The following is a 27,968-nucleotide window of genomic DNA, read 5'->3' as shown; positions in this document are numbered from 1 at the left end:
CATTGCATTGTGGGAACACTGTGTGTTCTGTCTCATACGGCATATTTTGGAGATGTTTTGCAAACAGAGAATTACTCACTGATTCTGTAGTGCATCCACACAAACACTCTCAGCTTTCACTGTTATGAGGTGTGTGTGTGTGTCATCTGTAGTGCCCATTCAAAAGCCTCACTGTCATGTGAATTATGCTGAGCTCCTCCAGGTCCTGCTGTTCAAGTGTGCATGAGTGTGTGTGTGTGTGTGGGGGGGGGGGGGGGGGGGGGGGGTCTGGACTGGATTGTCAGTTACTTTAGTGGAGGCCTTCTGAAGTCCATCTTTTCCCCAAACATCCCTTACATTGAAACTAAGACGGGAGCCTCCTCCACCCCGCGCAGCAGATCAAAGTGTTCCCTCTGAAAGGAAGCCCAGACTTACATGAATTTGGCGTAATTAAGCTCCACCATTTCCTTCCACTCAAATGGTCCTTTATTAGATTCTTTCTTAGTTGCATTGATGCTGAGGAGGAACGGGGGAGGGAATACAGCCGAACATGAATGTTCAGATGTAGACGAGTGACCGGATTATTCCACACACAGACACACACTGAACGTCATTGTGAGGAGTGGAAGTAAAACCAGCTGTGAGCGCACTGCACTGCTGAACACAGACGCAACCAGCCAACCATCAGCAAACGACAGCGGCGGAGAGCAGACAACAGACTCTCTGACTGAGATTATCAGCCTGCCTTAGACCTACTGGAAGTCTATCCATCTGTCTGTCTGTCTGTCTGTCTGTCCGTCCGTCCGTCCGTCCATGTCGTTCTTGTTCTCTGTCTATATTTGTCGTAATCTTTGCCATTTTCTGTCTTTTTATCTGTTGTTCTCTCTATCATTTAATCTCTATAAACAAGTGTCTCTCTCTCTATACATTTTATACAGAATTTATTTACCCTATTCGTTAAAAACATGAAAGTGGAAGTTGAGCTTTTTCTTGGAAATGACGAGAGAGAGAGAGAGAGAGAGAGAGAGAGAGAGAGAGAGAGAGAGAGAGAGAGAGAGAGAGAGAGAGAGAGAGCGAGCTAATGCTGCTGTTAATCGGTCGATAATCTGAAAACTGTAATATATCAAACATTTTATTGGCCTGGTCAATACAGAAGTCTATCAGTTAAAATAAGCGAATGCTAAAATGAGCAGGTGGCTAGTTCTGTATTAAACTACACCTCAGTTAAGCGATCCAGAAGTTCAAAGAATATTCCAGAAGAAAGTAATATTTGGCAGTCACATTTCTCTCTCTGAGCATATGAATCAAAGAGTGATGTCTAGATTGCTTCTGTATTGAGGTGATGAATTGTTCCAGATGTTGGTGGTCACCTACTGATTTGATGTGAAGTATGCAGATGTTTCGGCCTGGATTGTATGTAAAGTTTCCATGCTGAATGTTTATCGTGAGGTAAGTCTTCAACCGCAGCTAAACGGATTCCTCCAGCGCCAAAACCATCTCTCGGCATCTGGAAGGTCACGTATTGAACCGCGTGGAGGAACAATAGAGTTTTTTTTAGTCTTTGTATCGTTCTTCTTTTTCCTCAGTAAAGCTGAATGTCACAGTCTAGCGCCCCCTTTACATATGATAATGAGCCCGTTGTCTGCGGGTTGGGAGGATGCAGATTACCAGGGCAGCTGTGAGCGTTTTAAGTCGGCCTCAAGCCCTTTCTCCTCAACTTTCACCTCCTCCTTTCCTCTTTCTCCTTTCCTTCATATCAGAACAGAGGAGGACGGAGTTCCAGCCAGTTGTTTTGGATCATTTCAAGACGTTTCCTTCCAGAAAGATGCATATGAAGGCCTGTACTCAAGCAGTGGATGTAGGAACCGGTGTGGATTTAGTAGGTGTACTTTGGGTGTGTTAAATGATTCTCAAATGAACTCATTTAGTTTGCTGCGGTTGAACTTGCCTCTGTGTTGGTAAGTGCTTGTAGGCGTTTTTCGACTGCTGCTGTAGGCGACGGATCTGTATTCCCATTGGTAGATATCATATTGCGTCACTGCGTATTTGCATAAAGTTAAGCTCCAATGAAATTCTCACACTTTGTTGCAAACTGTTGCGAATGCTTTACCACACTGAAGCTCACAGTCTGTAATGTGTATTGTAACTGAATTACTAAGTTTTCAGTTTTGAATATCAGCTGCATCTATCAGAAAGCAATCAGCTGATCTTAAATGCTCAAGACTGAAGTAAATGCTCGTTGTTTTGAAGTTGCACATAAAGATTATTAGAGTATGTTTTATATGAAAAGACTGTTCCTGTAGTTTGACGTCGTCATACTCATATTCTTGTCAGATTGATTATGAGGCGTGTTTATGAGGCGTGTTTCAACCGAACCAGGGAAGAAAATGCCTTTGCACTCAATTGGATAGACCTACAACCAATCAGAGCGATGGTGTGGGTGACGTATGTTGAGTGACGTATTTTTATCAACAGAACTCAATTGCTTGCACTCTGGAAGTAGTAGAAGAAGAAGAAGAAGAAGAAGATGAGTGTAAACGATATTTGCTGGTGTTGTAAAAATGATTTAAGGATATATGGAGTACTTTCGCCTGACGTCGTCATACTCAGATTCATACAAATTCAACCCAAGCGCTCTTTGGTGACATGGATGATTACGTTACTGTTGATCTTCTGTCCATCGTTGTATAAAGCCCGCCCTGACAATCTGATTGGTCCAAAAAGCTCCTGTTCGAGCATAGAACTCCACAACGGATCAAGTCCAGACCGAACTTCTTGACCTCAAATCTTGTGGGCGGGGCTAAATTTGGCTGGCATCCAGGCTACTGTTTCAGCCTTTTTACTTCAAATGTTGTTTAATTCATTGTTACTTAACATTTCTTTTGTAGTTATTTGTAATATTTACTAGTTGAGTTGAACAACTACTTACTGAGTGAAAATGTTTCAAAGTAAATCCTAAAAAAAACTTGGGGTGAATAGAAAAATATTTAACAAAAAAAAGAAGTAAATGTGAGCAAGTTTTGCACAGTCAAGCACCAGTTTTAGGTTGATCTCTTCATTTATGTCTATAACACAAATGTTTTGGATAGGTTATTGGGCTGCACAATAATTTGCATTTTACATGAAATCCTGCTTATCGCAATTTGGCTTATTGTGATTATGAAATCGCAAAGGCTGCGATTATCTTTTATAAGAGTAAGACGGCTCTGTGATCAGTAGTAAATGCTGTTCCATCTGAAAGCACTGGGAGTTTGAGTTATAATGTGAAAAGGCAACACGCGTCAAACATGAGAAGCATTTAGTCATGTTTAATCAAAACGTTTCAATCTGTTTATTCAGCTCACCGATAGTATGATGTTCATAGCGATTTGCGCATGGATTTCTGTGAATGACGTCTGTGGCTTAATCTAATTTATTGTGATTTATCGTAGACTACAGCCCTAACTAGGGATGGCGAAAACTAAACATTTTCTTGACTGACCACCGAGCCTCATTTTAGCTGGCTGAAACTGGTTAACCAATTAGTTTAAAATATAAACTGTCGCATCTCTCTATGATCTCTCTGCCGTTCTGCCTCCCACTCTGACATACACACGCACTGTCCCAGCGCCGCCGCCTCACTTCCACTTACATCTCATTTTTTAAAATCCCCTACAGCGTGAAACATGAGTCTCGCAATCGCGGCGCCGAGGAGCTTGTTTGTAATCGGAGGACAAATTGCTCCTTAGTTTCAAAATGGTTTGGGTACAAGGTGATCGCGTTGAAAATAAAGGCGTTTGTCTAGCGTAAGAAGCTCATTTGAAACATTGCCGCGGTTCATTTAAGAAAATGACAGCTCCGAGGAGACGCCGCTTTAGTTCGAGGTAGTGCTAACAATAATAAAGAAAGATGATGATCAACACCTTATGTGTTACCGCTGAAATGTAGATGTAATATATTTCCGAATGTAAGCCCATCTTATGCGGAATGACGCTTCATACTGTCGTCTGCCCCGGCTCTAACCTCGAGTGTTTTAGCCGGTTTACTTTTTGCAAACCTTGTGAGCGGTCAAACCCAAACGCTGTGACCTCGCGCCAAATGTTTTTATTGGTTTATTAAGTACAAACAGGCGAGTTATGAAAAATTGAGTGTGAGGGATTTGTTCACTTCACACAAAAAGATTTTGGAATGAGACGGCTAACTCTAGTAGCGTTTAGTCCAGTCTATAATAGCCTAATTTAGAGATCACTTTTTTTTTTAACCGACAACTTTGATCAGTTAACGTTGATGCGGTCAACCATCGGTCAAACGGTCATCGGTTAACATCCCTAGCCCTAACAGGTTACATACTCAGTTCATGAACTCCTAACACCATGTCTAGAACCCATTATAATCAGTGATGCTGTCTACGCCGGATGCTACGCAACATGACAAATTCCCGACAGTAAACTGATGCTTCGTTCTATTTCTGACGTACTTCTGACGCAAAAAACACATGCATTTTGCAACGCTCGCTTTGTCACTTCCAGTGTGTAACACCAACTATGAGCAATAGCAATGCTGAGACTGGCCTTTTTTTCGTGTTTGTGAAGACGTTTCAAAGCTTTTGCTCTCAGTTGACATTATTTGACTGTGCTGTGACTAAGTGCACTTCCTCTGACCTGAGATGTTGTCGATGAGGTGAGAAAACACAAGTGAAAAATGCACTTCCCACCGTGACCTCTGCACTTTAACAGATTCACATTAACACTCTCACAGCTCTGGCGCTCCTCTTTGATGGGTCAGTGCCTCTCCAAACCAGATATTTCTTTTTAAAAATGAAGCACAAATCCCTTTTTTATGGAGAATTTGTTGACTTGATATTCAATTCGTTATATAGTGAGCTATCTTGATCCAAATATTTATAATAATTATTTAATAATACTTAGTTTGATTAATTATCTAAATATATGAGAAATTATCAGTAACCAACATTTAATCAATAATAATAATAATAATAATAATAATAATAATAATAATAAATAAGATTTAATCATATAGCTACACTTCAGCCAGACTTTTTTATTTATTTTATTTAATTGTTTCATTTCATTAATGAGAAATTATTAGTTTATCAGTAACTACAAACCAACATTTATTCATAAAATAACTACGCCTTAATACATATTTTATTTATTGTATTTTATTTATAATTTGTATATTATTTTTTTTTTATTAACTAAATATATTAGAACTTCTCACTTTATTTCATTTTATTCTTTTATTTAGTGTATTTTATTTATAATTTTTATTATATTATTTCATTTTATTAATTAACTAAGCATATGAGAACATTATCAGTTTATCAGTAACTAAACCAACATTTAGTCCCAATATATAGATACCATTAATAAATATTTGATTTAGGCTATTTGATTTTATTTATAATTTGCATTATATTATATTATTTTATTTATTAGCATAACATAATTTAACATATTATGTTAAATATTTTATTTATTTACTAAATATTTTATTATTTTAATTTGTTTTATATTTTATTATTTTATTTATTAACCAAGCATATGAGAAATTATCAGTTTAACAAACCAACATTTAGTCTCAAAATAGTTACCCTTCACCTTAAATATTTTATTTGAATTAAATTGTATTCAAAATATAATTAAATAATATTTAATTGTATAATATTTTTTAATTTTGTTTTATGTTATGTTTTAATATTACATTTGTATTTATTTTTCAATTTCATCAGTTGTCTGTCTGCTCAGTGTGATTTATACTTTGTTTTTTAAAAACATTTGTAACAGTGTTGCAAAAAATGGCTGAGCTCATGCAATATAGTTTTGAGCTGAGCTCTTGAGGTTGACAGTTTTCTGATGGATAAGCAACTTGAAGTTTTGTACCCCATTTTGAGTAAAGTGCTTTCTCGCACTGCTCGCATGACAGGTTGCCATTATAGGCATATAATGGCTGGCGTGCGGCGCTGGTATATTGTGAGGCCCGCTGAGGCTCGTCGTCTCTGCCAGCCGCGCGGTATGAGAGCTTTTCCAGCGCTGACACAACAGATGGTTGATTTGGAAGAGGCCCATAAGAGCTTGAGCCATCAGATGTCTCCTTTAGAGCGGCCGAGAACAAACATGATCGAGTCGAGTTGAGACGCTACGGGTTTGTTGAACCGCTCCACCAGCTGTACAAGATCAAAGTCAAGGCTATGAGAACCGACCCAGCCACCACGTTGATATTGTTTTCTTGCCATGGGTGCTCCTGAAATATATATGCTTTTGAAATGATAGATTTATTTTGCATGTTTTTGGAAGCTGTTGAAACAACCGAAATGGGATGCAGATTGGGGCGGCAGTGGCTCAGTGGTTCATGTAGGTTGTCTACAAACTGAAAGGTTGGTGGTTCGATCCCCAGTTCCACCTGACCAAGTGTCGAAGTGTCTATGAGCAAGACAACTAACCCCAGCTGCTCCCGACGAGCTGGATGGTGCCTTACATGGCTGACATCGCCGTCGGTGTATGAATGGGTGAATGTGAGGCAAGATGTAAAGCGCTTTGGATGGCCATAGGGTCTGTTAAAAGCGCTATATAAATGCAGTCCATTTACCATTATACCTCGTCATTCAGACTTGTGCGTATCAACAAGTATGCATCCATATTTCTATGATCCATATATATTTACCATATAGAGTACTTGTAAAAGGATTGTTTTAGTTTAGTCAGCAATGCATAAACTAGATCAGGGGTTTTCAAACTGGGGTCCAGACGGTTCTAAGGGGTCCCCGGAAATTTTCAGAGATTAAAAAGACAAAGCAAAAATGGAGTCTACCAAACATTCTAACCATTACTTTTCTAAATGTTTCTCTCCTTTCTTGCCATACATACACTCTAAAAAATATTTGGTTGTTTTAACCCAATGTTGGGTCAAATATGGACTAACCCAGCAATTGGGTTGTTTTAACCTAGCGATTGGGTTGTTTTAATCCTTCGGTTGGGTTAAATATTTGTTCAATACAACCCAATTGCTGGGTCTAACATCGGTACTTGTTTTTATTTTACACTGCAGGAGTATTATTGCAATAGTATACTATTATTATAATATGTTGCTTTATTACATTATTATTATATAAATGTTGATAAAATAATTATTTGGAATAATAAAACAATAAAAAATAATATAATTTAGGGAATTATTATGATAACATTTTACAATAAGGTTTTATTTGTAACCACATTAGTTAACACTAACTAAGAATTAATAAGACTGCAGCATTTATAAATCTTAATATCAACATTTGCTAATACATTTTTAAAATCAAAAGTTGCTAACATTAGCTAATACACTGTGAACTAACATGAGCAAATGTTTTTATATTAACCAACATTAACCTACATCAACTAATGTTAATGAAACCTCATTGTAAAGTCTAACAATTATTAATATATAGTCATATTTGAATGCTGTGGCAAGCAGCGGGGCGAGGGACCGCGAGAGCGGGCCGGTGACGAGTGGTAATGAGTACCAGCTGCGTGACACACCGGTCTCATCTCGCGGCCGAGGGACGGGAGCATAAAAGGAGGAGCGAAGGCAGCGAAAGACGAGAGAGGACCAGGCCTGGATTTATGTTATGTTTTCTTTATGTCTAAATATGTGTGTGTGCGGGCAGTCGTCCGTGAGGGGCTGCCCCCGGTTTACTTTCGTTTTGTTTATTTATTTTGATATTAAAAAGCTTGTTGAACGTTCGCCGGTTCCCGCCTCTTTCCTTCCATCAACGAACTTCTTTATAAATGGGTCCTGTTTTTTGACTGCTGCTGTTTAAGAGCGGTGTATAAAGTGTTTCTCTTGTGAATGGCCCATGGAGTGAAATTTGGTTCCTCCAGCAACAAGTGTCCTGGAAGGATTGTCATATACATCAGGAAAAAGTGCTGTGTCTTCAGGGACGGGTGCTTTAATATGGGCTACTGGCCAGCAATTTCATTTGGGCCGTGAATCGAGGGCTCTGCTAACAGCCCATTTCTGGATTCTGTAGAAGGAAGGCATCTGGGGATTTCAAAGGGGACCGCTCCAGCTGCTCGAGGGCAAGGGCAAACAGTTGACATGTACGCCGAGGATAAAAGAGAATTTGGCTCTAAAACTTTGTTTTTTCGAGTATCAGAAGTTCTACTTTTACTTACTTTAGTCTTTTGTTTTTAATCCAAGATTCTACACAAGTATGTCAATGCCTTCTAGATTCACAAGCGAAAAATCAGCCATTAAAACTTTACATATAGAGAAGTTTGCGTGATCATATCTCTGCATCAGAACATCACAGAGACTTGAGGCTGGTCTGCCTATCAAGCAGCTAATAAGTAGTAACATTTAAACTTTATAGCCACACCCTAGCAACCAGTTACAGCACCCTAGCAACAAGCCATATCTCAGCACCAGAGCATTGTTGAAGAAATACAGGAGTTGGGCTCTTTTGACTCAGACTGGCAAATAGTCTTTAGATATCACCCCATAAACTGTATAGCCGCACCCTAGCAACCATTTAGAGTACCCTAGCAAACAATACAAACACATAAAAAAGCCATATCGCAGCACCAGTACTTCGGAGAGACATGTTTGTTGGCTCTCTTGCAATCATGCACATCTACACAGTGCCGAGTTTTGCCACTGCAAGCACCACTCACATTTTCTTCAGTAAATGTACATTCTAGTTTTTATATATTGTTGTGTTTGGAAATAAATTATCCGAAAATTGTCAGAACTCGACACAAAAGTTACTCCCTTTACAAAAAACCTTGGTGTTTTGTTTGACTCGGGACTTCGGTTTGATAAACAAATTAATTCTGTTGTTAAATCCTATTTCTAACATTTACGACGCCTTGCCAAAGTTAAATCGTTTCTCTTTGTCAAAAATTTTGAAATAGTGATTCATGCATTCATCACATCACGTCTCGATTATTGTAACTCACTGTATTATGGAGTTAACCATTCTTCCATTGAGCGACTTCAAATGGTTCAGAATGCTGCGGCCAGGCTGTTGACAGGTAGTCAAAAATGTGATCATATTACTCCAATTCTTTCTTCCTTGCATTGGCTACCAGTTAATTTGAGAATACATTCTAAGATTTTAGTTCTCGTTTTTAAATCTTTAAACGGCCTAGCACCGGGATATCTTTCTGAAATGCTAAACATGCATATTCCATCAAGGTCACTTAAGTCCAGGGATTTTGGACTTCTCACGGTTCGCAGGTCTAAATTGAAACATAGAGGGGACAGAGCATTTGGAATAGCAGGCCCAAACCTTTGGAATAGCCTACCGATTTCGATCAGAACGGTGTCATCTCTCTCTAATTTTAAATCAGTACTTAAAGAACACTTATTTAATATAGCGTTTAACACTTGAGTGTTTTTGTCTTGTATCTTTATTTATTTATTTTTAACATTTCTCTTGTTTTTGTGTATTGCCTTGTACAGAACTTTGGTCAGCCTTGGTTGTTTTAAATGTGCTTTATAAATAAATAAACAAACAAACAAACAAAAGAAAAAGACAGCCTTGTTGGAACAATAGTTTAAGAACAATCTTGCTCAATAGGTTATTTAAACTATTGATATGTTTAGCTAGTTACTCATGTATTGCAGTAATACTAATGCTCTCCTATAGAGGGGGTCACAGGATAAGACATATTTTATGTCTACTCTTTTACTCTCTGTTTCCATCAGTTAAAATGACAAATAAATGCATACTCTGAGAGCACTCCGCAAGTAATATTTGTTTATGCCATCTGGATACTGAATATTGATACACATGAAGGCATGTTTTATTTTACAGAAAAGTTAATTGCCTTTCTAAAAGAATGCGCTGCTACACATACATGCGCGCGCGCAGACAGTGTTTTTATAGCACTCAGACCAGCCTCAAGTAAGGCATGTTCTGTGCAATTGTTTTGATAGATTCATTTTTAACATTACTCCTCTTTATTAGAAAATAGTATTAGCTGTATGAAAAATGACCCACATTTGTTTTTTGACCGATGGAGTCATATTGAGATCCCAATTTCTCTGAAATTGAACTACGCTGAGCCTTAACAAATATGGATACCAAAAGAAATGTTTGTTAAGAACCTGAACCTAAAAGCATATTAAGATATATTTAATACTTCTTGAGTTCCAGGCATGCAAAACTTTGGGCTAAAAAACACAATAAGAGCTTTTTCTCATTTTCAATAATGCTGCCATCTTTCTAAAGTCATTTTTACCCTCCTGTAATTTGGCTTCAAATCTCAGGTGAATATCGTCATTTTGACCGTCCTCTCCAAAATAGTGGATTACTCCATGACATTTAATATTTTGGCATTCATTACAATATATGTCTTCAGAAAATATTTTAGCTAAATCAAAAAATTCGGCAAAAAATGTGGTTAATTTGACCCTTTAGAGAAGATTCCTTCAAAACTATTAACTGCACAAGACTGAATTTGGAAATGCATACTCTTATTATTTTTGCTTTGTAAATATGATGGCATAAGTAGCCTAGTTTAAAGTATGCAATTCTGAAACCCGCTATAGTGTGTATTGAACAGCATTGCAGTCTTTCAGAAGCGTAGGGAACTGCTCTTTATAAATCCACTAAGGCCGTGTGTCCCCCAAAGCGTTTTTCCCGAGGCTAGCATATTTTTCCAATTGTTTTCAATGAGAGTGCCACGTTTTTAAAGCATCTATTTCACACTCAAGTGCTTAGTGTTCAGCATTTCATCACTGTCACTTTTTACCTAGCCGTCCAATCACAGTGGAGGAGGGGCGGGACAAATACAACGATGACCAACCGCCACATTCGCTGCTTGTACAACGTTAACAGACAACAACAAGCATAATAAATAAACAAAAAATAGTTTAAAACAAGAGCCAGAGCAAATACTTTACATTGTATTAACATTTTTATATAGAAATAATACAGAAACAAACTATCTGTGAAATGAGGTACTAGAGACACTTCCACGGATATTCTGTATTGTAGCAAGCAAAGCATGAACTGAAATCAAAAAATGTTGTGTTGCCAAAACGCTCTCAAGCACCCACAGCTAGGCATAAAACACTTTGGCTTTCAATGGTGACTTGAATGCATGAGAAAATGGTACATTTGCAAGTACTAACTTTTTTGCGTTTGAATTGTGGCTACAGTAGCTTCTGTAGACTTCAGATAGATCATGTTGTTGCCTTCAGCTGATTTCTTCAAGAGAGGTGTGTGCCATGTCAGTTTCCCCATCAATATATCATCCATCATCATGCACATTGTCATTAGATTCAACAAAAGCTGCGTTTTCTTCGTGTCATTTCTTTTGATATGTTAAAATACACAAGCAATGACTGAAATGTTTTTCTCTTTTCAGTGACTGAATTTGGTGCGTCTCTATGCTCTAGTCTATTATTTCCTGCTCATTTTCTTATTTCTACAGGACACATTATCAGCATCTCTTTGCTTGTCTAATCCGTGTTGGTCTGGTCGCTCTCCCTTGTCACACAAAATGGAAATTTCTCTGTGCCGCTCTTTCAGCCACCAACTGTTGATCACCGAAGGGTGTGAATCCCCTACAAAAACTCGCTATTAAATTTCCAGCGGTGCTCGTGGCAGGCCTCAAAAAGCCCGGCTGATGGAGAATCCCGTCTTATTACAGAGGAGGTTATAGACTCGTAACGTCCAGAGCGGCATGCTGGTGCTAATTTGAGTGTCAGCTTGTGGTGGACGCCTCCCCGTCGAGAGGTCTGAGTTATGAGCCGCAGATAAAAGGAAGGGTGTGTTTCAGGGGGCCGTTTGGATCTGTGTTCAGGATGGCCCGACTTGGCCCTCGACCCAAACAAACACCCACCGTTAAGAATAGCTCCGTCTGTAGGATGAGAATGAGTCCCCAGAACCTAATAATAATGCTTACTCTCAAAAGCATCACATTAACTGGCCTAACGGTTTAATTGCTTGGATTTTGTTGACAAGATTTGGCCACCATTAATCTGCTCCTTCAAGTCTGCAAACTGCTCTGTTGAAGCAGAAATACGAGTGTTTATGAAACCAGAGATGCCAGCGTCTGGTTACCGTAACCAGCCCTTTCTTTTGGACCGCGAGTGTGTGGAATTTAATAATCGCCGTCCGTATCACCCCGAGGTTAAAACAACGGGCCTTGAAGTTTGATTGAAACCAGAAAAGTAGTTTGAAGTCCTGCGTGAGGTGTAAATTGCTTGTGTGTGTTGTTTTGTATTCTCAGGTAATAGACTGTGATCTCTTTATTTAACCTGAATAAGGACAAAAATAAACAGGTGACGTACGTTTGTTGAGTTTGAAGAGGAAGGCCTCCCTAAATAGTTTCATTACCTCATTTTCGCATTCAGCCATATATTATTTATGAAAGCTGTTTAGTTCTTTTCATGCCGTAAGGTGTCTGGTAATGGAGAGGGTTATTTAATGGCAGGCTATGTGAGTTGTTCCAGAAACATTTGTGACCCGTGCTGGCAAAATGAGTTGCAATGAGCAAAATTGTTATTAATGTTACACATCAGGTGTTTTTCCCCAACAGTTAACCAAACATTCACTTAAGACCTAACAGATGATGTTTGCGTGAATACTCGCTGAGATAGATATTTTGAAATACTATAAATCTGTGTCGCGTATATTGGGATCGCACGCTTTGTGTGCACACGTCGGATCTTCAGGTCGGCGCGAGTGCAATTGTTTTGTTATTTATTTACATCAGCATGAGTTTGAAAATCACATCACTGGTTCAGAATCATGCCATCGAGAATTTGCTATGAATATTCATAAAGTTGGAATGCTGCTTTAAGATGATACCAAACTTGTGCTGAGTGGAAGCGCCAGTGGTCAAGAAGTCCATTTTTCATGGACCAGGGAAAGGTACTCATCTCAGAAAATGCACAAATAAAGATACTTTTAAATGTTGAATTGCTCTTTGGAGTATTGGGATCGCTAGACAAGGGCTTAATGAACACATTTTTGTGAAATTTTCTAATTTTCTCAAATTCGACCAAAATGTACATTTTTCACTTGTTTTGGCTGTAGCTCGAAATGAACCCACATTTGTTGTTATGCTGGTTGAAAGTCTCTTCACATCCTGACAGCAATCGCTAAGTTAAGTAAATGGTTTAAATGTTTTTATAATTGTTTGTGGAAGGCGTATGACCATAAAATGTTCGTCCAATCATTGCATTCAATACGATATTACACAGACAAAACCTTTAAAGGTCATCCTGAACCAAAACAACCAAGCTTATGCTGCGCTCACACCATAACTACTGTCATTTGGGAGAAATGGAAACCTGTGATGTTTTCTTGAGCGGATTTGAATTAATGTTTTTCAATGTCAACACTATCAACTCTGAAATGAATCTGCAGCAGTCAGGTGGTTCAGGTCAGTGCTCTTCAAGTTATGTTCATTATTATTGTAATGTTATGTGCTCTGAGGTAGTTTAACGCAGTTTCTCGTGACGCTTTTGTTTGATCCCCGCTGTGTGTTCGTGTGTTTTAAAGGGGGTGTGGCTATTGCTATCCTCACCGAAAATCGGCTACTCCACCTTTAAACACAACTGATGGGTTCTTGTCAACCACTTTTTATCATAAGCATACTTCGATCATAAGCTATTGTTATGCTAATCATTAAACTTTGCCACATAAATTATCCAGCACTGTTGGTGCCCTAAACATGATTGTTGAAGAGACGTTGGCCAACGGCCACTGTCCATCACCTGTGTTGCCGGAAATTGCCAGCTTTAAATTGAAATGAATAGGAACCCTTTGTCGCTGCGTTTGGCTGGTAGTGTGATTGGGGCTTTAGGGTTGTTGTGTTTGGTGGGTTTAATATAAGGTTAGGTTTTCACTCATCCTATCAGTATCACACTAAACCAGCGTGGTTAAACTCTCTCGCAGTGTCCTGACTTTGCAGCACAGCTCTCCTGTCAGAGCCGGTTTGGATGATGAGGAGGTTTAGACTGACCCCTGTGCTCAAAAGAATCACAGGATTCAGCTGTTTCTATCCTGCGTGTATGAGGTTTTGTATTGGATTAAAACGTACAATCACACATAAAAACTATACTCTTACAAAATTAAATATTTACTAGCTTAAACCTCCCACAAACATATCCAAAGCATATAAAATCTCAATCTTTGCAAAAAGAAAAACCCATAATAATAATTAGATTTTAACATTTAAGAAAACGACAGCATTTGTCCATGCACAACTCACCACTACATGCCACGATGTCTACAGTGTGATTCATTGTGTTCTTGGTTAATTAAAATTTACAATAAAACTAAAAACAACTTCAGTTTTAAAATGTGCATTAAATGATGGCAAATATGGACATACTCTGAACATTATTTCAAACGGTGTGCTTCTAATATTTCCCCCTGGGTCCAGCGATCACGTCTGAAGCTGACAGTGCCATATCATTTTAAAGAAGGCTGACAGCACCGGGTTCTCCTGGTGACGGCACATTATTACTCCCGCAGCCTCTAATCAGGCCACCGTGTCAAAAGATTATTTTAAGACCTGGCGAAACAGCTCCGCTCCGCACGAAAGACACAAAAACGGCCCAGCCAACGACAGAAAATGAGTTCATTGCTATAATTAGTCTCGCAGCCACCACCCCCTCTCCCCAATTTCATTTCTTTGGCCTTGGAGGTTGACCAAAGATAATGACTGCTGAGTTTTTCTCGTTAAAGACCTCTGTGTGTGTGTGTGAAGGAAGCTGATAATGGGAGGTCTGACATACATACATACATACACACACACACACACACACACACACACACACACACACACACACACACACACACACACACACACACACACACAGAAGGCCCAGTCACAAAACAAACCCTGTTCAGGTCGGAGGTCATAGGGATGATATATTTTTGCTGACCACCACCAAGTTGTGCTGCTATCAGGGGCCCCTGTGGAGAAAGACACGATGGAGAACATTTATCATTGTCTGTGTTCTAGATGGACTTCATAGGTTCTCAGAGACCACCATGATGTCTAGTTTATGTGTGTGGCAGATGTTTACACTTTCCAGAACATTTCCTCCCTCTGTTTCTCAGTGGTAAAGCGAGTCTCCAACCTCCATCTGATCTGCTGAAGATAGAAACTCCTGAAGACACAACTCGTCTGTAGTTATTGACCAATATATCGCCGACATTTTTGGAGAGGCTGATTAGTGTCGGAAGTGTCTCATTGGCCATTCGTACCACTCAGTTATTGGCCAGTATTAGAGATTTTTTTTAAATATATATGTCTCTAAATTGGTCATTATTGGATATACGCATATTTATCTAACAATATTACATTTGAATTGTGCAGTCTTATCAAACCTCAAGATGATTATCCATTTTTCATACTATATACATTTATAATGGCTAAATTCAGTTATCAAAAACAATTGATTTTAATTAAATTTTTAGTTTAGAAATGTAGTAATTTATTTCCATCCATCCATCCATCAATCTGTCCATCTCTCCATCCATTCCATTCATCCATCTGTCCATCCATCCATCCATCCATCCGTCCGTCCGTCCGTCCGTCCGTCCGTCCGTCCGTCCGTCCGTCCGTCCGTCCGTCCATTCCATCCATCCATCCATCCATCCATCCATCCATCCATCCATCCATCCATCCATTCCATTCATCCGTCCATCCATCCATCCATCCATCCATCCATCCATCCATCCATCCATCCCATTCATCCTTCCATCCATCCATTCCATTCATCCATCCATCCATCCATCCATCCATCCATCCATCCCATTCCATTCATCCGTCCATCCATCCATCCATCCATCCATCCATCCATCCATCCATCCATCCATCCATCCATCCATCCATCCATCCATCCATCCATCCATCCATCCATCCATCCATCCATCCATCCATCCATCCAATTTATAGTAATACAAAACATTCAGTTCCACATCGGTTATTGTTAGTCAGTATCAGTATTAGTTGTCTCTAAATTGGTCATTATTGTATATATATTTATCTGTCAATATTATTATTTTTTACATTTGTACCTTATAAAACACTAATATTTTAATACCTGTTAAATGTAATCTTTAGAAAACTTTGAGATGAATATCCTTTTTTCAAACTATACATTTATAATAGTTATTAAAATGTATAAGTTATTTAGTAATTTGGAAAATTATTTTTATGTATGTATTCATTCATTCATTCATTCATTCATTCATTCATTCATTCATTCATTCATTCATTCATTCATTCATTCATTCATTCATCAATTTATTTTTGTACAATATGCCATTAAAATAATTGACAGCTTTTTGTTTGTATTGCAAATTTTTAATGTCATTGCATCATAGTTTCTGCACTACTCTAACTAGATTAATCTTGAAATTTCCCTTTGCAATATTGCGTTATTAGATCTTGTGTGATGAATGGCTTGTGATTTTCTTCATTTTTATGTTTCTTTTGACATAAGCATCTGCTAAATGACTAAAACTGCAATGGGAGAAAGTGTGTTAACATTGAGGCCTTCACAAAAAGCCTTTGTAAACGATTGCCAGGGTTTTGCATGTGGTTTGCTTTGATGGACTGGTACTTTAAGGTATCATTTGGATTTAGATGTTTAGATTTGTAAGGATCTTTTGGAGAAGGATCTTTCTGTTGGAATTCAGCAGCTTGTCATTGAAGGAGACACTTTAAGTCACAGTTCAATTGTCCTTGAGTGTTATGTGAATGGGTTTTTTCCCTCAGTGACCCTGCTGTGTGTCTGTGTGTGTATCTTAATGATTGTGTCGATGTGAAAAGGGATTACGTAATCGGAGCCCCTCTGTTTTGTCCTTGCTCATCCTTTTAGAAAAGCCTGTCTCATTTAATGAAGTTATTTCAGGAAGCACTTTTGCTGCTTCTGCGTTTCACTGTGAAAACACTTAGTTAGGTTATAGCTCTAGGATCCAAAATCCTGCTTTGTTTGAATTGTTGTGATTCATGACTATTTTCCGCACTACTTTTTCAAAGCACAAGTGATACCATGATTTTTCCAAAAAATTTCCGAAACCATGCTTTTCCGTGATACCATGATTTTTTTGGAATTTTTCCAAAATCCAGTCAAAGGATGTGTAAAATAGGTTTCTGTAGGTTGGCGATAGGCTTTTTTTTTTTTTTTTCAAACAATATTTTGACTCAATCATGTAATTTTATTTGAATTATCTTAATTTCTGGTCTTTTCTAAGCAAATATTATGCTATTATTATGTCTCTACATGCAATTTGATTAAAGAAATACAAATAAATTCACAGTAAAAATAACCATTTTATAGACTCTCTTTATCCAAAAACTACAACCGGGACACGTCTATCTCCCTTCCAAATTCAGTGTTGTCAATCATATTTGCATTTTTGTGCACACAACTATGAATTTGGGTTGAACCTGCACGTGCAGGTCATCTAAATTGTATTGTTGCTAATCAAAATTAGTTGAAACCTTTCAAACCTTTGCAACAATGGCAATATCATAATAATTGTATAACATGCTGCATGTAAATATTGTTACATGCATATTTGTAACCTCAATATTTAGTGTTTAGTGCATAAATTTCAGTTATATTGATGTAGGACAAATTTGCCCTACAGGTGTTATTTGTCCTGTAAATATAAATGTTTCTTAGAAACTGAACCGCGGGATAGGGTGAACACGGTAAAGATGGGATGTATTGTCTGTTTCTTTTATCCCTAATGAAAAAAGAATAAAGACTAGTTGTTTTAGTTCAGAAAAAAGGGTTTACGTTGAAGGTCAAGCTATATAATGGATTTAGCAGGTTTTTTTTGTGCTGATAGCAATGTCAGGTCATGTTACATGATTCTATATAGCACATTGAATCAGGATGCATGGATGTGGCATTCGCACAATATTCATGAACATGAAAAACCCATTAAGGTCATCAATGGCACCTTCCCAACCCACAAATGTTAGCTGAGGTCAAATGTTGGAGTCCCTACTGAGAAGCCATACACATATATACTGTATACTGTATATATAGTTGAGCATGTAATAAATGCATTGCATTTGGCGGCTCCATTGCTCTGTGTAAGTGAAAAAATGTGGCATAAAAAATAAAGATTTTTTTCGGAGTCCTCCTTGCCTAATGCATAATCTCCTGTTTGAAAACCATTGAATGTTCTCTTGATTTGAACCCTACTTGGCCAATAAAAATCAGCAAAAGAAATAGGCATTTATATTTCTTAAATGATCTCTTTGTGAGAAGACCTTCTTGGAGGAGTCATCAGGCCTGTTTTGCGGTACACACCCTGCCACTTATCTAACAGTCTTACATTGTTCTGTGGTCATAAGGAGGTTTTGAGAAAGACATCCCACTGTCTGAATAAATATATTCTGCAGTTCTCTGTGAGATGCATTAATGTGCTTTTGTTTTTCTCCTTGCTCCCAACAGATCGCTCTCCTCCAGCTGTCGTCCTAAATTAGCTGATCTCTGTGAAAGGATAGCTGTTTCAACTGACCCCTTCTGCTCCTTGAAGCTCCAGCCGTCCGTGACACCCAAATGCTGCCTGTCTTTCATCAAACTGGTCACTCCTGAAGAAAAATGGACTTTGAGTGAAAGGAGCCCCTTCATGTGGGCTGACTCCCTATAGGACAACTCTTAAGCTATAGTTGAGATAGCTGGCCTGGGACCTGTAATGGGTGACCTATGACAATGTAACCGATAAGGGGACTTGAGTTCTCGCTTTCCCAAGCAGCTGCAAGCAGGATATGAGCTTGAGCCGTGGGTATCGACAATAAAACAAACCTTCCATCGCTTGAGGGCTTCTCTAACGTCATGCAGTCATCTGAGGAATTGTTTACCAGGAAGCTGAAAGCATTGAATGGGAGTATGGGACATCCAGCAGCCAACACACAAGGCAAGCTGGAAGGGGGTGGTAAAACAAACGGGACGCCCGCCATGCCTAAAATGGGGGTGCGAGCCAGGGTGACGGACTGGCCCCCGAAAAAAGAGGGTTGGGAAAGCCGTGGCGGGCCCAACTACGAGAGCGTCATCGCGGCCTTCCAGAACGGACAGCCAGACCAAAGTGTGGACATCACGGATTTGTGCGAAGCACAATTGGAGCCTGATTATTCGGATACAAAATATTCCCTGAGTGACCTTCTGAGTCGATCCCCTTTGAAGGGGCTTCATCCAATTCGCCAGCGGAGTAATAGTGACGTGACCATCAGCGATATTGATGCAGAGGACATAATGGACCAGAACGCAGTCAACCCGAACACTGGTGCCTCGTTGCATCGGGAGTACGGCAGCACTTCCTCTATTGACCGCCAGGGACTCGGGAATGATGGGTTCTTTACCATGTTGCGAGGATACCGGATTGACAATTTGGACCATCGCAGTGCCCCGCCTGTCGGTTTCCCAGAACTCCTTCGCTATGACACAACCCTCTCCCCAAGCTTGCAGACCGCAGCTCAGATAGCCCGCGGTGAGATCGTACACATCTCGGGCTACGACTACGTGGACAGCTCCCTCCTCTACAGCCGAGAAAGGGAGAAGTCTTTCATGCGTCGCCTCAAGTCGGAGTCATCCGAGACATCGCTGTTTAGGAAGTTGAGGACTATTAAGAGCGAGAACGATGGTCTGCGGCTTTCCACCGAGCAGGACGACCGCCGGCCGCTCAGCTTCCAGAAATGCTTCGCTCACTATGATGTCCAGAGCATCCTCTTCAACATTAGCGAAGCGGTGGCGAACCGCGTTAGCCTCAGCCAGAGGAAGAACACCACCACCGGAGCTTCTGCTGCCTCGCAGTACCAAATCACAGGAGGTGGACAAGTTGGTGGGAATACTACTGGACCTACATCCATGTTCGAATCGCCGCTGGGAAGTCGGGAAGACCTCAATCCCAAGGAGAACCTGGATGCGGATGAGGGCGATGGGAAGAGCAATGGATTGGTGCTCAATTGCCCGCATTTTCGCAATGAGATTGGTGGAGAGGGAGAGAGGAGGATCTCTCTCTCCAGGGCCACCAACACCACCTATAGTGCTGGAGGAGAAAACTGCTCTTTCGAGTCGTCCTTGAGCTCCCACTGTACCAATGCTGGCGTGTCTGTGCTGGAGGTGCCACGGGAAAGCCAGGCAATCCACCGTGAAAAGGTCAAGCGGTACATCATCGAGCACATCGACCTGGGAGCGTATTATTACCACAAGTTTTTCTATGGGAGAGGTAAGCCTTGTTATTTTGCATGAAAAATGGGATTAATTCTTGTTTGTTAAATCTAAATTGACCTTTCATTCCAGGTTATATTTAGGATGATTTATCAGTTTATGTTATTCCAAAGAAAAAATAGTTATTATTTGTAAACATCTTCCTCTTTAGCTGATGTTACAGAGGTTGTGTTGGTGTTTTTTCTTTAATAAATTGCACTAAATAAAATACACAACCCAAGTAAAAGCTCAAAACTTAAGTGCAAGAGATTAGTAAGCTAAACTGTGAAAAAGTATTTTTATACAAAATAGCTAACTCTAAAATAAATCGATTCACTTTTAACATTGAATAAGATAGTATCAAGATTGTATCTTTAATTGAGGTGTATTTGCTTTTATATGCAGGTAAAAAAATCTGCCAATGCAGTGAGATACAATACACTCATATTATAGACACATCTATGAAAACAAGTCATAAAGGGATCCTGTTATGCTTTTTCACTTTTCAATTTATAGTTTGTGTAATGTGGCTGTTTGAACATAAAAAAATCTGCAAGGTTAAAGAGCTCAAAGGTCAATGCAAAGGGAGGAACTTACTTTTCAAGAACTACAACAAGCGGCTAGTTTGGCGTTTATCTGGGCTTTGTGAATCACACTGTTACTTTTTTAAATGAATTCCTGTCCACAGAATACACAAAAAAAGGGTGTGAGACCTGGTCGAGCTGCATTAGAGACTTTACTTACTGCAGCTTTTTTTAAGCTCTCCCTTTTGTAAGGCTGTTCACCGGCCCTTCGGAAAATTAACCATGCTTTTTGCTCGAGTACTGTTTGTATTGCCATAGTTTTCCAACAAGTGTCATAATTAAATGGTTTATAACATTTGATCTAAAATGAATAAGAAAATTACAAAAAAACAAACATACCACTTTGAAATGTCCTGTCAAATCCGTGCTTGAAAAGTCTGTGCATGAAATCTATTCTGGACGATCCTCTTGTTTGTTACCGTTTTTAAGTCTGAATCAGGCTTGAATTGGTTTAAAATTGACAACATCACTAATATTTACATCTGAGAGGAGCTTGTTTAATGTTATGTTATGTAATGTTATGTTTAAAGCTGCACTATGTAACTTTTCCGTCCGCTAGAGGGCGCCTATTCAAAACAAAGGGCGTAGTTTGATGATGCCAAGTTTGAGCTCAGACTCTTGGGGCATGTGGTCTTCACCTCACAGCCGGTGGGAAAGATTCAGGATAGGACTCGGGCAGAAATCATGTTCATGGATGTGATTTATTAACGTTACTGTAGTGTTAAACAGACCAGTGTTGAGGAGCTGAGCAAGGCCGCTGGAGAGATTGAACGCAACACACACGACTCACGAGCAGCGGGACTTTTATTATGACGGGACACAGTCGCTGGTGCTATTTCCGCTTTTCCAGTCACGAGTATGAGGGAACACAGCTCTGTTTATCATATCAGATACATTTAAGTGTGTTTAAAATGATGTTATGACATTACTCTGTGCGTTCGCTCAGCGGCTGCTGTGACACTTGTTCACACTGTTGAGAGTAAAACACTTCTGCAGAATAAAACCGTAAACCGAGGGGAACGCAGATATGACGCCAATGAAAGTGGACGTCCTCAAACGGTATTCTCAGGCGTCCCGGTTCATTGGTTAAAATAGCTACATTTTCTCACAATTTACAAATAGTTGGAAACATTTGGGATATTGTAAGTACTCAACTGAACAAAATATATAACACTGACCTGGTGGTTTTTGGATATTTTTCTGCAAAAATACTACATAGTGCACCTTTAAGGTTAAGGGGCAGGACATTTCCCGTACTCCAAGCAGTGCCAATAATCCAATAAAGCTAAACCAATCACAGTACTTTTCATTTTTCGGAAGGAGGGGCTTTTTCAACTGTGTGTTCAGGGCAGGAGCTGTAATAATGAAAAATTATGTGGTTTTTTTTAACAATCAAGCATGAAAGCATATTCTAGTACACCACAAAAACAAGACTTTGTAAAAGGGCATAACAGGACTCCTGTAATGTTTTAGTATAATAGTCTTAATATTACAGTTTTAGATATTTTAAAGAGATAATTAACCTGAAAATGCATTAACTCGCCCTCATTTCATTCCAAACCTGTATGACTGACTTTTTTGTTGTTCACTCATTGAAAGTCAAATCTCGAAAGTGAGTACAAGATACTGATTACAAGCTTAAAATGTCTTCTTTTTTTCTGTGCATATCAGTTATTAAAGATTTTGCGATATGTTCTTCTTTGGATGCTGTTCTGGTGATTTAGGGTCCGAGACAATAGCAGGTTTTGTTAAGCCTGGTGTTTATTACACATTTTGAAAGGAGAAACACTTGTGCCAAGGATTGAGGTGTGAGAATGCTCTCCTGTCTTTGGCCTGTGATTTGTCATGTGAGAATAGACAGGGTGAGGTGCAGCTGTTCCCCTCCGCGGAGCCGAGAGAGGTGAGACGGGACCCTCTCCTCACACCGCAGTCCCACCGCTCTTCATTAAAACACCTCTGCGTGTCTGGGAATGAAACCAGCAAACCATTCCTCGTCTTAGACTGCACAATGTCATTGGTGTTTGACTTAGAAGGTGTCAGCGGCTGTCAGACTGCTTTTTTTGCATGCCTGCACATCTGCATAGTCCTGACAGGATTGTGTTACCCAATCCTAAGCTCTGGAAAACAGCTGCTCCACCTCTTGCCATGCAGAAATTAGTTTCTTTCCTTTGACTACACTGAATAATGAGCCAGAGCCTGTGGGTGAAAGCTGCGATTGTGTCCTGCACGTTCACAGGCTTTCCAGCCATAGCGAATGGGCAAATTACAGCTCAGCTCAAATGACAATAAATCATGTTAGCAAGCTCGTTCTATTGGGAAATAGATAATCATCCGCCTTGCCGTGTCGCCAAAGACCTATCAAGCAGAAGAGCTCAATTTCCTCTGTGCAGCGTGCAGGGTTATATTTAAGACACCGATTAGTCTTATGCATTTAACTGTTTATTTTAAGTGCCGTTTAAACAGGGAGGGAGTTTAAACTAAATATCAAATCCAAACGGACCCTGTTCAAACTACTTTTTTGCTTAATTCTAATCTAATAGCCAAATCTATGGACCCACTTTATATTAGGTGGCCTTAACTAATATGTACTAACATTTTAATGAATCATTTGATACAATGCACTTATTGTGTACATACATGTTTTTACATTGTACTTACATTTTAAAAATACCTGCATGTAATTTTTTTTCGTAATTAATTTCTGTACTTACATTTGCAATAAACACTGTTAACTCTTCTCTTACCCCTAACCCTACCCTTAAACTGACCCACACCACCACACCTGACCCTAACTTTAGCTGTATCCCACCTTAACATCAGCAAAAGTGCTTTGCAATACAATTTGAACACAGTAAGTACATTGTATTTATTTTTTGATGTAAGTACATAGTACTTAAGGCCCCCTAATATAAAGTGAGGCCAAATCTATTTAGTTATTCTTTTTAAACTACTGTTGCATAATGCATATTTGCCAATAGTTAACACAGTAATGTAATGCCAATTAATACAGTGAAGATAAAGGCAATACATAATGATATATTTGTAAATTAAAAAATGCATTTTGTTTCCTCTCAAGGTTCTCATCTACTCAATATGTTGATTTTTATTTTATTTGAATCCATAACATCAACTTGTGTATTAAAATGATTGCATAACTTGCATAACCTCAGATTGAATTAAATGAAATGCTTAACTTAAAATTGAATTAAAATGAATGCTTAACTTAAATACATTTTTTATTCCATTGAAGGCATAAATATATTATATAAATTGAATGCATATTAAATGGATAACTTCAAATTGAGTTAAATGGAATGTGTAACTTGAGTGCATAACTTTAAATTGCAGTAAATTGAATCCGTAACTTAATAACGACTTCAAATTAAATACAAAACTTGAATGCATGACTTTAAATCGAATGCATAACTTGAAATGAAATACAATGCATAACATTTCAACTGAATTAAATAGAATGCATAGTTCAATGCATGAATTCAAATTGAATTCAACTGAATGCATAACCTTGCAAGCATGACTTTAAATGAAATTGAATGGAGAACTGACTGCATTATGTGATGCAGATACTGGTTTTATTTTGACTGTCTGACTTTCCCGACTTCAAACTAACAGTCAGAGTCCATTTAACCTTTCATAGCTGCTCATCACCCCTTCATCGTCTCTCCTGGGACCTGAAAAGGACAGACCTGTCAACATGTCCTTCTCAAGAGCCACTATCCCCTTCACACCTTACTTTCCATGATGCTTTTATCACCCAGGGAGTAGCATTGATTCCATTAACTCCCTCTCTCTTCGTGACCAAGATGTTGCGTGATTGGGGAGGATGCAAGATATGACATGCCTACTGAAGGTTTACACTACGGTTGCATTAATAGATGAATATTAATACTTCATTTTGTTAAGAATCTTGGCAACATGCTCAGCCCTATGCCTCCTGTCGATGGGTCGCAGGCTGATGTGTCGGTTACATTTTACGTTCTGTCTTTATATCAAGTCGGACAGTTTAAAGTGGCCGCATTGGTTTATGGAAAGTATTGCTGGTTTGCTTCTTGGTCCAAGGTGCTTTATCAACTCTAACCCGCTTGACTAAAAGGGTCTATCAGGTTGAAACCACATTATGAAATGGCTTTTCCTTTTGGCCCAACATTGAAGTTCAGTTTAAAAGTCCAGGTCTTTAATATCTTGTGTCATTTGCATGGGTTGCAAATGTCAGTTCTTATTGACTGTAGTAGTTTGCCGTAGGTTTTTGGTGCTTGGTACCATGGTAATCTAGCCTGGATGCCAGCTGAACTTAGCCCCACCCAGAATATTTTTAGGTCGGGCAGTTTGGTCTGGCCTTGCTCCGTAGAGGAGTAATTATCCCCGAACAGAAACTGTTCGGACCAATGAAATCATCAGGGCGGGCTTTAGACGATGACGGACAGATGATCAACAGAAACGTAATCATCACGTCATCAAAAGGCCTTGGGTTAAATTTGTTCGAATCCTAAACGGAGAGCTTGTTTGTATCTTGCATCACCTTCACTATTTCTCTCAGAAATGATGATCATGTTGGGTTAGTACTCTGAGTATCAGTAAATTATGTTATTTTTTTACAACACCGGCAAAGATCGTTTATTCCAGCGCGTGCAGACAGGGTTGCCAAGTTTTTACAACAAAACCCACCAACTACTAGCCTTAAACAATAGCTTCTTGGGGGGGTTCTCCGGGGGAAAAATGGTGTTTGGGGGGTAAAATGTGTGTTATTTTGGCAAGGTTGCTGCTAAAATTCGCACTCATGGGTCTATATATCACATAATAGTTGATTCACCTGCAGACATAGAAAACAACCCGTGGGAGAAAAAAAAGCGGACTTGGCAACACAGTGCAGTTTAGCTCTGTTGACATTTGACAATGCGTCGCTTCATTGCTCTGATTGGTTGTCGGTCTATCCAGTTGAGGTTTTTCCTGGTTGGGTTGAAACACGCCTCATAATCACAGCCCAATGGAGCATCAGACTATTATACTAATATTACATCAGCATACAGCATCAGACTATTATACTAATACTAATATTCTGACTAGAGCTGAGGATGACCACGTCAGGCTAATGGTAATCCTATAGTTGTTTGGAAATGTTCCTTAAAACTATCTTTGAACCTGTCATGTACAGTCTTGTTCAAAATAATAGCAGTACAATGTGACTAACCAGAATAATCAAGGTTTTTAGTATATTTTTTATTGCTACGTGGCAAACAAGTTACCAGTAGGTTCAGTAGATTCTCAGAAAACAAATGAGACCCAGCATTCATGATATGCACGCTCTTAAGGCTGTGCAATTGGGCAATTAGTTGAAAGGGGTGTGTTCAAAAAAATAGCAGTGTGGCATTCAATCACTGAGGTCATCAATTTTGTGAAGAAACAGGTGTGAATCAGGTGGCCCCTATTTAAGGATGAAGCCAACACTTGTTGAACATGCATTTGAAAGCTGAGGAAAATGGGTCGTTCAAGACATTGTTCAGAAGAACAGCGTACTTTGATTAAAAAGTTGATTAGAGAGGGGAAAACCTATAAAGAGGTGCAAAAAATGATAGGCTGTTCAGCTAAAATGATCTCCAATGCCTTACAATGGAGAGCAAAACCAGAGAGACGTGAAAGAAAACGGAAGACAACCATCAAAATGGATAGAAGAATAACCAGAATGGCAAAGGCTCAGCCAATGATCACCTCCAGGATGATCAAAGACAGTCTGGAGTTACCTGTAAGTACTGTGACAGTTAGAAGACGTCTGTGTGAAGCTAATCTATTTTCAAGAATCCCCCGCAAAGTCCTTCTGTTAAAAAAAAGGCATGTGCAGAAGAGGTTACAATTTGCCAAAGAACACATCAACTGGCCTAAAGAGAAATGGAGGAACATTTTATGGACTGATGAGAGTAAAATTGTTCTTTTTGGGTCCAAGGGCCACAGGCAGTTTGTGAGACGACCCCCAAACTCTGAATTCAAGCCACAGTACACAGTGAAGACAGTGAAGCATGGAGGTGCAAGCATCATGATATGGGCATGTTTCTCCTACTATGGTGTTGGGCCTATTTATCGCATACCAGGGATCATGGATCAGTTTGCATATGTTAAAATACTTGAAGAGGTCATGTTGCCCTATGCTGAAGAGGACATGCCCTTGAAACGGTTGTTTCAACAAGACAATGACCCAAAACACACTAGTAAACGGGCAAAGTCTTGGTTCCAAACCAACAAAATTAATGTTATGGAGTGGCCAGCCCAATCTCCAGACCTTAATCCAATTGAGAACTTGTGGGGTGATATCAAAAATGCTGTTTCTGAAGCAAAACCAAGAAATGTGAATGAATTGTGGAATGTTGTTAAAGAATCATGGAGTGGAATAACAGCTGAGAGGTGCCACAAGTTGGTTGACTCCATGCCACACAGATGTCAAGCAGTTTTAAAAAACTGTGGTCATACAACTAAATATTAGTTTAGTGATTCACAGGATTGCTAAATCCCAGAAAAAAAAAGTTTGTACAAAATAGTTTTGAGTTTGTACAGTCAAAGGTAGACACTGCTATTTTTTTGAACACACCCCTTTCAACTAATTGCCCAATTGCACAGCCTTAAGAGCGTGCATATCATGAATGCTGGGTCTCATTTGTTTTCTGAGAATCTACTGAACCTACTGGTAACTTGTTTGCCACGTAGCAATAAAAAATATACTAAAAACCTTGATTATTCTGGTTAGTCACATTGTACTGCTATTATTTTGAACAAGACTGTATCTTATATGGGTGTTTTTCCTAATTTGGAAGTATTATATATATATATAAGTCTGCTAAATTAATAAATATACAAAGAATTTTGGGACTGGTAAGATTTTGTTAATGTGTTTTCTGCTCCTTCAAGACTGCATTAATTTTAAATACAGTAAACACTGTGTGAAATATTATTATAGATTAAAAGAACTTTTTTCTATTTGAATATATTGTAAAATGTAATTTATTCCTGTGGTCAAAGCTGAATTTTCAGCATTATTACTCCTTAAGAAATTATCCTAATATGAAGATCTACTGCTCAAGAAATATTTCTGCTTATTATCAACATTAAAAACTTTATTTGGCAATCGTTCAGTAGTATGATATGCAAGATCTCACAAATCCAGCTTGACTAAGATGGTCTACCTTGTCAAAACCAGATGATCAATCATCAAAA

At 39.0% G+C, this 27,968-nt stretch overlaps 1 protein-coding gene across 5 annotated transcripts in view; it reads left to right on the top strand.

Moving 5' to 3' along the window:
* LOC137044573 (signal induced proliferation associated 1 like 2) overlaps positions 1-27,968 on the top strand; it is a 175,711-nt gene that overhangs the window by 59,478 nt on the left and 88,265 nt on the right. For all 5 annotated transcript variants that reach the window (XM_067420635.1, XM_067420633.1, XM_067420636.1 and 2 more), the window contains exon 2: positions 18,412-20,185. In XM_067420635.1, coding sequence (XP_067276736.1) covers positions 18,796-20,185 — 1,390 coding nt within the window. In that variant the 5' untranslated portion in view covers positions 18,412-18,795. The remainder of the gene's footprint in view (positions 1-18,411; positions 20,186-27,968) is intronic.

This window comes from Pseudorasbora parva, chromosome 17 (assembly GCF_024679245.1).
Source record: "Pseudorasbora parva isolate DD20220531a chromosome 17, ASM2467924v1, whole genome shotgun sequence".
NCBI lineage: Eukaryota > Metazoa > Chordata > Actinopteri > Cypriniformes > Gobionidae > Pseudorasbora > Pseudorasbora parva.
This window is presented reverse-complemented; position numbering and strand designations above follow the sequence as displayed.